Source organism: Desmodus rotundus, chromosome 4 (genome assembly GCF_022682495.2).
Source record: "Desmodus rotundus isolate HL8 chromosome 4, HLdesRot8A.1, whole genome shotgun sequence".
NCBI classification, from domain to species: domain Eukaryota; kingdom Metazoa; phylum Chordata; class Mammalia; order Chiroptera; family Phyllostomidae; genus Desmodus; species Desmodus rotundus.
This window is the reverse complement of record NC_071390.1, coordinates 96,450,645-96,464,861: the sequence shown is the minus strand read 5'-3', so window position 1 is coordinate 96,464,861 and position 14,217 is coordinate 96,450,645. Positions and strand designations below refer to the sequence as shown.

The window sequence follows — 14,217 nt, the reverse complement described above, 5'->3', positions numbered from 1 at the left end:
ATATTCCATGCAAATAGAAACAAAACAAAACAAAAAAGGCTGGGGTAGCAGTACTTGTCTCAGACAAAATAGATTTCAAAACAGAAGCCACAAGAGACAAAGAAGGCTACTACATAATACTAAGGAGATTGACCCAACAAGAGGCTATAACCTACTTGTAAACATACATCCATTCAACATAGGAGCACCTAAAAAGAAAAATTCTTGAGTATTAAGAGAGAGATCAACAGCCATTGTCAGAGTAAGGGATTTTAACACTCCACTGACATCAATGGATAGATCTTCCAGACAGAAATATCAACAAGTCAACGGTGACCTTAAATGACACACTGGATCAATGGATTTAATTGATATTTATAAAACATTTTATCCAAAAGCAGCAGAATATACATTCTTATCAAGGGCATGTGGAACATTCTCAAAGATAGACAATATGTTAGGATGCAAAATAAGCCTTAATAAATTCAAGAAGATTGAAATCATAGCAAGCATCTTCTCTGATCACAATGGTATGAAACTAGAAATCAATTACAATGAAAAAAACTGAAAAACATTTGAATACATGGAGGCTAAATAAATGTTATTAAACAATGAATGGGTTAACCATGAGATATATGAAGAAATCAAAAGTTACCATGAGACAAATGAAAATTAACATACAATGCCCAAAATCTATGGGACATAATAAAAGCAGTCCTGAGAGGTATGCTCCTAGCATTACAGGCCTACTTTAAGAAATAGAAAAAATCTCAAACAATCTAACCCTACACATAACAACACTAAAAGAATAATAAACAGAGCCCAGAGTAAGTAGAAGGAAGGAAATAATAAAGATTAGAGCAGAAATATATAACATACAGACTAAAAAAAATACAACAGAACAATGAAACCAAGAGTGGATTTTTAAAAGATAAACAAAATTGACAAAACTTTAACTAGATTCATCAAGAAAAAGAGAGGAACCAAATTAATAAAATCAGAAATGAAAGAGGAAAAGTTACAACTGGAACCACAGAAATACAAAGGCATATAAAAAAATACTATTATGACCTATATATGCCCCAAAATTGAACAACCTGGGAGAAGTGAATAAATTCTTAGAAACATGAACTTCTGAAACTTTATCAGGAAAAATGAGAAAACCTGAATAGATGGGTAACAACTATTGAAATTGAAGCAGTAATCAAAAAACACCAGCAAACAAAAGTCCTGGACCAGATGGATTCATAGGCAAATTTTATCAAACATTCAAAGAACTAACACCTCTCCTTCTCAAACTATTCCAAAACGTTCAAGAGGAGGGAAGACTTCCAACTCATTTTACAAGGCCATCATTATCCTAATTCCAAAACCAGAAAAGACACTACAATAAAAGAAAATTATAGGCCAATATCCCTGATGAGCACAAATACAAAAACCCTCAACAAAACATTAGCAAACTGAATCCATTAATACATTTTAAAAATCATACACAATGATAAACTGGGATTTATTCTGGGGGTGCAACGTCAGTACAATATTTGCAAATCAATAAACATAATACATTACATTAAAAAATGAAGGGTAAAAATCACATGATCATATTAATAGAAGTAGAAAAGCATTTGATTAAATCCAACACCCATTTATGATTAAAAAAACATAGCAAAGTGGGAGTAGAGGGATCAGACCTCAACATAATAAAGGCCACATGTGACAGACCCACAGCCAGCATCATAGTCAATGGGCAAAAATTAAAAGCATTTTCCTTAAGATCAGGAACAAGACAGGATGTCCACTTTCACCTCTCTTATTTAATATAGTACTGCAAGTACTAGCCACAGAAATCAGATAAGAAGAAGAAATAAAAGGCATCCAAACTGGAAAGGAAAAAGTAAAGTTGTCGTTATTCACAGATGACATGATATTGTATATAGAAAACCCTAAAGACTCTGCCAAAAAACAACCACCTCTAATAAATAAATTTGGCAAAGTAGCAGGACACAAAATAAATATTAAGAAATTGGTGGTATTTTTATACACTAATAATGAATTATCAGAGAAATTAAGAAACCAATTTCAATTACTATTCACTTACTATTGCAACAAAATAACTAGGTACCTAGGAATAAATTTAACCATGGAGGTAAAATACTGTACTCAAAAAATTATAAGATACTGGAGAGATTGAGAAAGATACAAATAAGTGGAAGCATATTCCATGTGTATGGATAGGACATCATTAAGATGTCCATACCACCCAAAGAAATCTACAGATTCAAAGCAATTTCTATAAAATTACCAATGGCATAATCTCACAGATCTAAAACAAATATTCCAAAAATGTATATGGAACCACAAAAGACCCCAAATAGCCTCAGCTGTTTTGTATCTTCTTGAGAAAGAAAAACCAAGTTGGAGGTATCACAAAACCTGATATCAAACTATGCTACAAGCCACAGTAATCAAAACAGCATAGTACTGGCACAGAACAAGCATATATATACATCAGTAGAACAGAACAGAAAGCCCACAAATAAGTCCACACCTATATGGTCAATTAATATTTGACAAGAGAGGCAAGAAGAGAGGCAATGGGGTAAAGACAGCTTATTCAATAAACAGTGTTGAAAAATTGGACAGATACATGCAAAAAAATGAAACTAGACCATCAACTCACATCATGCACAATCATAAACTTCAAATGGATTAAAAACTTAAATGTCAGACTCAAAACTGTGGGAGGAACTCCATCCAGCAGAATTCTCCTATCTGCCTCAGATGAGAAATAAGTCATCCCAGAAACAATCTTGCTGTTCTCCTTCTAGTGGAAAACACCCCAAGCTCTTCTCCCAAATGGCTTTTATTGGGAATGGTATGCATAGGTGTATATAGCATACATGCATAGCTCATCAATCAAATGTCAAAAGGCTACAGTCATACAAAAACAGGTATTATCTACAGATAACAATAGAAGGAGCACAGAGATCTGTCATAGCTCAGGGTCTGTTAGTCATGCTGATGCCAAAGAGTCTTTAAGATGTATTTCATGAGATAAGGAGTTTCCTCCTTATGCCTTGAACCTAAACATCCGGTTTATATCACCAGGGCTATACAAAACAAAGCAGAACAAACTTCAAAGGATACAATGTATTTATCAGGCCTGATTCCCATGGGAACCTTCAATGTTAGAGTCAGGTCATGTCTGCCACCTGCGTTACCTGGTTTTCCAGAGAAACTTACTAGTCCCTTTCAGAGCCTGGGCTGCAATCTCCAAAACCACAGTCAGAGTGGTCCCCAACACAAAACCATAAAAATCCTAGAAGAAGACATAGGCAGTAAAGTCTCAGACATTGCTTGTAGCAATATTTTATCAGATATATTTCCCAGACAAGGGAAATAAAAGAAAAAATAAACAAACGGTACTACACCAAACTAAAAAGTTTTGCACAGCAAAGGAAAATATCGACAAAATAAGAAGACAACTTACAAAATGGGAGAACATATTTGCCAATACATCTGATAAGGGTTAATATCCAAAATTTATAAGGAACTTATACAACTAAACACCAAAAAAAAAAAACACACCCCAATTAAAAAATGAGCGAAGAACCAGAATAGACACTTCTCCCAAGAGGACATACAGATGGCCAACAGACATATGAAAAGGTGCTCAGTTTCACTAATCATCAGAGAAATGCAAATTAAAACTACAATGAGATATCATGTCACAGCTGTCAGAATGGCTATCATCAATATATCAACAAACAAGTGCTGGTGAGGATGTGGAGAAAGGGAACACTCTTTTACTGTTGGTGGGAATGCAGACTGGTGCAGCCACTGTGGAAAGCAGTATGGAGTTAACTCAAAAAATTAAAAATGGATCTTTCTTTTGATGCAGCAATCCCACTTCTGGGAATATGTCTGAAGGAACCCAAACACTAATTCAGAAGAACATAAACAACCCTATGTTCATTGCAGTGTTATTTATAATCTCCAAGACATGGAAGCAGCCCAAGTGTCCACCAGTAGATGAGTGGATAAAACAACTATGTGACATTTACACAATGGAATACTACTGGGCCACAGAAAAGAGGAAAGTTTTACCCTTTGCAATAGTATGGATGGACCTGGAGAACATTATGCTAAGTGAAATAAGCCAGTCAGAGAAAGACAAATACCATATGCTTTTGCTCATTTGTGGAATCTAATGAACAAACTGAACTAACAAGCAAAATAGAGACAGATTCATAGATAGAGCAGGATGACAGCTAAGGTAGGGGTAGGGTAGGGATGGAGGGACTGAGAAAAAAGGAAAAAGGAATCGTGGACATGGACAATGGTGTGGTGATGCAGCGGGGAGAGGGTCATAAGGGAACTAAATGGTAATAAAAAAATAAAATAAATTTTTTAATTTTCAGAATTTAAAAAATATAAATAATGTAATATCTGAACACCAAAAAATGGGCATAGGTTGGATGGATTGAACAAAAAAAGGAAAAAGGACTAATGGACATGTACAACAATGTTATTGTAGGGGGGGATGGGAGGCAAGAGGTATAAGGGGGACAAATGGTAATGGAAAAAATGCAGTAAAAATAGTCATTTAAAAAATGGGCTAAGGATCTGAATAGTCACTTCTCCAAAGAGAACATACTGATGGCCAATAGACATATGAAAAAAATGCTCAATGTCACCAATTGTCAGAGAGATGCAAATAAAAACCACAATGAAATATCACCTCATGCCTGTCAGAATGGCTATCATCAATAAATTAACAGTAAGTATTGGTGAGTATGTGGAGAAAGGGGAACCCTTGTGCACTTTGGTGGTAATACAAACTGGTGCTGCCACTGTGGAAAAGAGTATGAAGCTTCCTCAAAAAATTAAAAATGGAACTGCCTTTTGACCCAGCTATCTTACTTCTGGTAATATATATGAGGAAACTTTAAACACTATTCCGAAGAAATATATGCAACCCTATTTTCATTATAGCACTATTTACAATAACCAAGATGTGAAAGCAGCCCAAGTGCCCATCAGTAGATGGGAGAATTGAAAAGCTGTGGGACATTTACACAATGCACTACCACTTGGCTGTAAAAAAGAAGGAAATCTTACCTTTTGCAACAGCATGGATGGACCTGGAGGTTATTATGCTAAGTGAAATAAACCAGCCACAGAAAGACAAATACCATATGATCTGATATATGGAACCTAATGAATAAAGATAATGGATGAACAAGATAGAAATAGTGGCATGGATACATGGAACAGACTGAAAGTTGTCAGAAAGGGGAGTTGAGGGCCTGGATGAAAGGTGAAAAGATTAAGCAACACACACACACATAACAAATAGACACAAACTGTGGTGATAGCCAGAGGGAAAGGTGGATGGATGTAGCTGGAGGGTGGCAAAGGGGAGATAAAGAGGAAAGGAAAGAGGTTTTGCTTTGGGTGATGGGAGCACGATGCAGTGTGCAGATGATGTTTTGTTTAGTTGTGTACAGGAAACCTGTATGGTTTTCTGAGCCAGTGTCATCCCAATAAATTTAAAAATACACTTCTAAATAACACATGAGCCAAAGAAGAAACTTCAAGGGATATTTTAAAGTATTTTGAACTACATGTAAATGAAATTACAACTTACCAAAATTTGGGGATGCAGTGAAAGCAGTGCTTAGATAGAAAATCATATCATTGACGCATATATTAGAAAAGAGGAGAGATCTAAAAATGAATCTAAGTATATACCCTAGGAAACTAGAAAAAGAAGCAAAATAAAGGCAGCAGAAGAAAAGAAATAAAAATGGAGCAGATATCAATGAAATTGAAAACAAGAAATCAAAAGAGAAAATAAATAAAACCAACAGCAGTTTTTTAAAAGATCAGTAGCATCAATAAGTCTTTAGCTAGACTAAGAAAAAAGAGAGCAAAAACAAATCACTAATATCAGAAGTGAAAGAAGGGGCATCACTGGAGATCCCATAGATAGTAAAAGGATAATAAAAGCATATTGTGAGCAACTCTGTGCCCACAAATTTGATAACCTGGATGAAATGGACCAATTTCTTCAGAGATACAATCTGCCAAAATGCATACAAGAAGAAAAAGATGATCTGAATAGGCCTATACCTATTAAAGAAATTGAATCAACAATTAGTAACCACCCAAAACAGAAAGCACCAGACCCAGATGGCTTCACTGGTGAATTTTAGCAAGTATTTCCACCAAGGTGTCATGCCATTTCCCATGGGCCTTGTGTGGCTCAGGATGGCTGTGAATATGGCCCAACACAAAATCATAAATTTACTTAAAACATTATGAGATCTTTTTTGTGATTATGTGTCACAATGTATTTAATGTGTGGCCCAAGACAACTCTTCCTCTTCCAGTGTGACCCAGAGACACCAAAAGGTTGGACACCCCTGACATTATACCAATTCTCTACAATCTATTCCAGAAGATAGAAGCAGAGGGATACTTCCCAATTCATTCTTTGAGGACAGTATTACCCTCATACCAAAACCATAGACTTTACAAGAAAAGAAAACTAGAGACCAATACCTCCCAAGGACATAGGGGTCCTCAGCAAAATAGTAGAAAATCAAACACAACAGTGTATAAAAAATTATGTCACAACCATGCAGGAACTACCCTATGGTTCACATTTGAAAATTATTTAATGTAATTCATCACATCAACAAGCTAAAGAAGAAAAATCACATGATAATATCCATAGGTTAAGGAAAGGCATTTGACAAAATACAACACCTATTCATGATTTAAAAGGAAAAACAAACCAAATCAAATAGGAATAGAATGGAACTTCCTCACTTTGATAAAGAACATCAAATAAAAATCAGCAGCTACCATCGCTTAATGGTAAGAAAATAGCTTTCCCACTAAGATCAGGAATGAAACAATCATGCCGTCTCTCACCACTCCTTGGAAATATTTTACTGGAAGTCTTACCTAATACAATAAGAAAAGAAAAAATAAAAGGTATACAGATTGGAAAGAAAGAAAGAAGGAAAGTGCCTTTGTTTGCAGATGACATGATTGCCTATGTACAAAATCCTAAAAATCAAGGAGAAAATATTTCTGGATCAACTATGAAGCCAATACAATCATAACTCTGAGATACAGAAGGTTCAGCTCCAGACCACTGCAGTAAAGCAAAGAATAAAGCGAGTCCCATGAAGTTTTGGGTTTCTCAGTGCTCGTGAAAGTTATGTTTACACTACAGTGTGTGGCCCGTTGAGTGTGCAATAGCATTATGTCTTTTAAAAATCAATGTAAATACCTTAATTTAAAAATAGTTTATTGCTGAAAAAGGCTTATCATCATCTGAGCCTTTAGCAAGTTATAATCTTTTTGCTGGTGGAGGATCTTGCCTTGACTTTGGTGGCTTCTGACTGATCATTACTGAAGGTTGGGGTGGCCTTGGCAATTTCCTAAAATAAGATAACAGTGAAGGTTACCACATAAATTGACCTTTTTTTTTTCCTTTTTATTGAATTTATTGGCACTGGTTAACAAAATTAAACAGATTTCACGTGCACAATTCTACAATACTTCACCTATACATTGTATTCTGTGTTCACCACCCCAGACTCTTCCATTCACAAACAATTTCTGTTGCATGTGATGTTGTTTGATAGGATTTCACCCACAGTAGAACTTCTTTCACAATCGGAGTCAATCCTATCAAACCCTGCCCCTGCTTTGTCAACTAAGTGCGTATAGTATTCTAAATCCTTTGCTGTCTTTTTAACAATTTTCACTGCATCTTCACCAGAAGTAGATTCCATCTCAAAAAAACCACCTTCCTTGCTCATTCATAAGAAGCAACTTTTCGTCTATTAAAGTTTTATCATGAGATTGTAGCAATTCAGTCACATTTTCAGGCTCCACTTCTAATTCTAGTTCTCTTGCTACTTCTACCACATCTGCTGTTACTTCCTTCATTAAAGTCTTTGACCTATTAAGGTTATCCATGAGGATTGGAATTAACTTCTTCCAAATTTCTATTCATATTAATAATTTGACCTTTTCCCATGAATCATAAATATGCTTAATAACATCTAGAAGGGTAAATCCTTTCTGGGTTTTCAATTTACTTTGCCCAGATCCATTAGAGATATTAATATCTATGGCAACTATAGCATTATGAAATGTATTTCTTAATAAGACTTGAAAGTAGAAATTACTTCTTGATCCATGGGCTACAGAATGGTTGTTCTGTTAGCAGGCATGAAAACAACATTAATCTCATTGTACATCTCCATGATGCTTTTGGGTAACCAGCTGCATTGTCAATGGGCACTAATATTTTCAAAGGAAATTTTTCTCAGCAGTAGGTCTCAATGGTGGGCTTAAATATTCAATTAAGATGTTACAAAGAGATGTGCTATCATTCTAGCTTTGTTCCATTTATGGAGCACAGGCAGAATTAGATTTAGCATAATTCCTACAGGCCCTAGGATTTTTTGGAATGAAAAATGAGCATTGGCTTCAACTTAAAGTCATCAGCTGTGTTAGCACTGAACAAGAGAGTCAGCCCGCCCTCTGAAGCTTGAAGCCAGCCATTGACTTCTTCTCGCTACCTATGAAAGTCCTAGAAGGAATCTTCTTTGGTTATAAGGCTGTTCCATCTACACTGAAAATCTGTTGTTTGGTTCAGCCACCTTCGTTAATTATCTTAGCTAGATCTTCTGGATAACTTGCTACGGTGTCTACATCAGCACTTGCTGCCTCACCTTGCACTTCTGTGTCATGAGGAAGGCTTTTTTCCTAAAACCAGATGACCAACATTAGTTAGCTTCAGACTTTTCTTCTGCAGCTTGTTCACCTTTCTTGGCTTTTATAGAACTGAAGAGAATTAGAGGCTTGCTCTGCATTAGGCTTTGGCTTAAGTGAATGCTGCAGCTGGTTTGATCTTTTACCCAGACCACTACAACTTTCTCCATCTCAACAATAAGGCTGTTTCACTTTCTTACCATTTGCATGTTCACTGGAGCAGCACTTTCTATTTCCATTAAAAACTTTTCCTTTGGCCCTGGCTGGTGTAGCTCAGCGGATTGAGCACCTTCCCGTGAGCCAAAAGATTTCCAGTACAAGTCCCCAGTAGGGGGTGCGCAAGAGGCAACCACACACTCATGTTTCCCTCCCTCTCTTTCTCCCTTCCCCTCTCCCTAAAAATAAATAAATAAAATCTTAAAAAAAAACAAAACAAAACACTTTTTCCTTGAATTCACAACCTGGCTAATTGTTAGGTGCAAAAGGCCTAGCTTCAGCCTATCTCAGCTTCCTACATGCCTTCTTCACTAACCTTAATCATTTCTAGCTTTTGATTTAAAATGAGTGATGACTTATTTATTTTTTATAACTGGCAGTATGTACCTTTTGACTCCCCTCACCCATTTCACACCACCCACCCCATGCCTCTGGCAATCAGCAACCTGTTCTCTGTACTATGAGCTCAGTTTTGTTTTTTATACACCACTCATGAGATCATATGGTATTTGTCCTTCTCTGACTTTCACTTAGCATAATGCCCTCAACACCCATCCCTTTTGTCACAAATGGCAAACTTTTCTTCTCTTTATGACTGAATAATCCACTTTATATATGCACACCTCATTTTCTGTACCCTTTTATGCATTGATAGGCATGCAGGTCATTTCCATGTCTTGGCTATTGTAAGTAATGCTGCGATGAAGATGACAGTTCATACACGTTTTTCAGTTAGTGTTTTCTTTCTTTCTTATTTTAAATAAATACCCAAAAGTGGAATTGCTGGATCAAAAAGGGGTCACAGAGAAAGAATGCACTGAAGCTGTTTAAAGAACCTGAGAAAGCATTAGAAATTATTATTTATAGTAAATGAATGTAGCCATTCTATTTACAGATGGCAATTTGCAATGTAACCATCCATCTTTAAATATCTGTGTTACTAATCATCAGAGAGAAGCAAAGTAAAACCACAAAGAGATATCACCTCACACCTGTCAGAATGGCTATCATCAATAAATCCACAACAGCAAGTGCTGGCAAGGATGTGAAGAAAAGGGAACCCTTGTGCATTGTTGGTAGGAATACAAATTGGTGCGGCCACTGTGGAAAACAGTATGGAGTTATCTCTAAAAATTATAAATAGAAATGCCTTGTCACCCAGTGATTCTATGTTTGGAGAATATATGAAGAAACCTGAAACACTAATTCAAAAGAATATGCATGTATGTAGCCTTGTGTTCATTGCAGCATTATTACAATAGCCAAGATTTGAAAGCAGCCCAAGTGCCCATCAGTAGATGAGTGGATCAAAAAGCCATGATACATTTACACAATTGAATACTATGCAGCTGTTTAAAAAGAAGTAAACCTTACCTTTTGTGACAGCACGGATGAACCTGGTTCGTACTATGCTAAGTGAAATAAGCCAATCAGATAAAGATAACTAACGTATGATTTCACTTATGTGTGGAATCTAATCAACAAAAACTAACAAACAAAACAGAAACAAACTCATAAATACAGATAACAGACAGTTGTCAGAGGAGAGGGCAGTTTGGGGACTGGGTGAAAGAGATGAAAAGATTAAGCAAAAAAAAAAAACAAACGCTCATAGACACAGTATGGTGATTATTAGAGGGAAAGGCAGGCGGAGGAGGTAAAAAAGGGTAATGCGGGGATGTGTGGTGATGGAAGAAGACTTGATTTGGGGTAGTAAACACACAATATACTATACAGACAATGTATTATAGAATTGTATACCTGAAACCTATAAAATTTGATTAAGCAATGTTACCCCCATAGATTCAATTTAAAAAACAAAGTACTTATGTTAGATTTTTAAAAAGAAAAAACTGTGGATTCCCGTTAGTAGGGCCCTTCCTTTGTATCTAGTTGCCAGAAATAAGATGTCTACTACTTTATCCTTACTCACCCCGTCCACCTCTGCTTCCTACACATAACTAAGATACTTTATGTTATCCCAAAACTTGGGTTTCACTTTTTCCAGTCCTTACCTCCTTCAATCATTTATGCCAAATATCAATTTCAATACAAAGATTTATTCTGCTCCTATTAGGAAATTTTGCACCCTGCGACTGAGGTCTTCAATAAATTTGAGAAGTTACAACAGCCAGTTGTCATCTTATTCTTGATGGAAAAGCTAGTTTAAAATATAAAATGGAGTAAATCTCAAATTGCCGTGACATTTTTAAAATGTCATATATTATGAGAAATATTTTGAACTTTAAAGGATGCATATACAGTTTTAAAATATTTTTAAATGAAAAATTTTCTTTATAATGTCCCATAAATGGACAGGGATTTTGGAATATATGTTAAACAGATATTTCCTCAACCCAATTAATAAGTAACATTAGTCTACACCAGCGATTTTTAACTTTTTCACCTCATGGCACACATAAACATTACTGAAACCCTGTGGCACACCAAAAAATATATTTTTTGCCATTCTGACAAAAAATAATTTTGATTGATTTACAAAAAAATAAAAATAACAGTAATTACCTACCCTTTTCACTTCAAAGTGACTTTTTAAAAAATCAGGTGCCTATACTTTTTTGTAGGAATGTCTGGTAGCAAGAATTAACCAATATTATGCAACCTTATTATGTAACATGACCAGTTAGATGCAGATCTTTTATGTGACCTATATATTTATGGTTCAAGACAAGGCATTCACACTGGATGGCTATTGTTGGGTTGGCTGCTGTCATTTTTTTGTATTTGACAATCTAAGGCACAGGTGGCAAACACAAGGCCTGTGGGCGGAATCCGGCCCTCCACCTTGTTTTATCTGGCCCGGCACCTTGTTTCTACCCGGCAGCAGCGCTGAGCTCTCACTTAACTGTTAAGGAGCAGTTACATTTATACAGTCCTAAAATTACATTCGGCCCTTTGAAGGCAACCTCAAGGCTGATGTGGCCCATGGTAAAAATGAGTTCGACACCCCTGATCTAAGGGAAAAGAGGTCGGTGCCCCTGACTAAGTAGTCCAGTATCGCAGGTTTTAAAAATTCTTGTGGCATACCAGTTGCAAATTGGTGTCTACACTATGTATCACTAGATAAGACAGGCTATTTATAGGATATTTGATAAAATAGAATTCATCATTTAGATGTATGTATCTATGCCTATGTATATATAGAGATTTTTTTATATTTCAGGAGTTTTACATGTTATGATATGGTGTGCAATCTGGTCAATCTCAGGCCCTCACGTTTTCTTTGATGAAAATTTATTTGGACTATTAATTACCTTTTATAGTTCCATATTGGGGGGCAAACTTTTGGAGCTCATTAGAATACCATCAGTGCCTCAACTTCCACCTCTTCTTGGTAAGGGTATAATTAGCTCTAATTTCTTTTTTATTCACTTATATGTAAATTATGCATGTATTCTAGTCAAAGTAAATATAATTTAGAAATATCTTAATGTAATACTATTTATATAGCTTCTTTATATGTGTATGTACTATATATGTGTATATATAGCTCATTTATCAAAATATTTATTCTCTCTATTACATATGTATCCAGAGATTTTTTCTAAAATATTTTTAAATAATTTAAATATACTCAGTATATAATTCTTGTTGCTTTATTATTTAATAGAACTTTTTTACTTAATTTTAAATGTATTATAGAAAAGGAAAATTTTGGGAAAGACTGAATTTTTCTGTAGATAACCTAACTTATGTACAATTACAAGATTCAAATATTATAGTATGTGAGACACCAAAAAGTCTTATGGATTTTGAGTAAGCTGTTTGGGCATCTTCACTATGTGTATTCGTAGATACATCATCTGCCTAACCAGTGGCATACCCTATTTCTTCATCCCTTTATTGCATAACTCTCCAGGTGGACAGAGGAAAATAAATGGAAGAAGTTCTATCAGAGGTGTCTCATATCTTCTACATATTCAATATATCCAAATGTTCTGTAGAATATCGATAGAAATAATCTCTCCATTTTATCTAACACCCTTTCTATGTCCATAACACTCTTTCAGCACTTTTTAAGTATTCGTTGAATCTCTTTCCCTCCTCTTCAAAACTTTTACTCTTGCCCTAGCTTAAGCTATTTGTTCCCAGCTATACCATGGACTATGGCAGAGGCTTTGAATTGGCCTTGTCTCCAATTTTATGTCTATCTAATTCACCAGGGTCATCACATAGAAAATGCAAGGTTCATTATCTCACTTCCTCCTTAAAACTTTCCCAACATGCCTTACTCTGCTAAAGCAGGTGACAGTGGAGTCGGGTTAGCTATTCACAATCTGATGCCTCCTCCCCATTCTCCTACTCGCATCCTTGCCCTTTATGTTTCAGCATCACTGGATTACTAGTTGTATCCCATTGAGATATATCATTTTTTGTCTCCATTTCTTTATGCTGTCTCCTCCGCTTGTGTGTGTAACTTGCCCTTCACCAAAGTAATGAAAAATATATTGTGTCTGAAGAGGGGAAATTAAATATTTCTGTTTTCTCTTGGAATAAAATGCATTGAATCAGACTGTATTTATTGGTTTGTTTATTTATTTATTTTTAAAGGGATGTTACTGGCTGGTTTTACCATCAGGAATGTTCCATCGCTCAGTAAGTTCGTCCAGATTAGTAACACGTGGTCTTCAACTTTAAGAAATTCTGCCCTTACCCTTATCCTAATAAAAGCTGGACTTGGACTCGATCCACAGGTAAATTTCTAATTATACCTTGAGTAAAGTTACTTTAAATATTAGAGGCTGGTAAAATGAAAAAGAGGAAGAATTTTTGTTGTAGCTGTTTCAAGTGGTGTCTGTAAATAAAACTAAAATAAAAGCCAAAAATTTGCAGAAGTATTGACACCTTAATTTCTACTTCTTGTCTTCATTATTACTGATATGAGGAGAAATCACTGGGATATAAGATCACCATTAAAAATAGCTTTTAATTGTTTGCATAGAGATCAATGACCCTTACACAGCATTTGTAAGTATTATTTGAGAGTTGTGGCTCTTCTATGGAGAACTACTTGCTTTTAAAGATAACAAAGGATAAGGTCACCCCTTAAAAGGATTTGCTTCTGTTTTGTTTTATTTATTTCAGAGAGATTAAGAATTTCAATAATATTTTTTATTTATGCCTTTGTTCCTGATTATCTTTGCATTATTGTAAAAGCTAATGGATTATAAATCTATTTGGATTTTTTAAAGAGTTCCT

At 35.4% G+C, this 14,217-nt stretch overlaps 1 protein-coding gene across 1 annotated transcript in view; it reads left to right on the top strand.

Annotated features, from left to right (window-relative positions):
- Positions 1–14,217, top strand: part of LOC112317692 (sodium/hydrogen exchanger 9B1) — an 80,326-nt gene that overhangs the window by 29,085 nt on the left and 37,024 nt on the right. The window contains exon 2 of the mRNA XM_053922510.2: positions 13,570–13,712. Coding sequence (XP_053778485.1) covers positions 13,572–13,712 — 141 coding nt within the window. The 5' untranslated portion in view covers positions 13,570–13,571. The remainder of the gene's footprint in view (positions 1–13,569; positions 13,713–14,217) is intronic.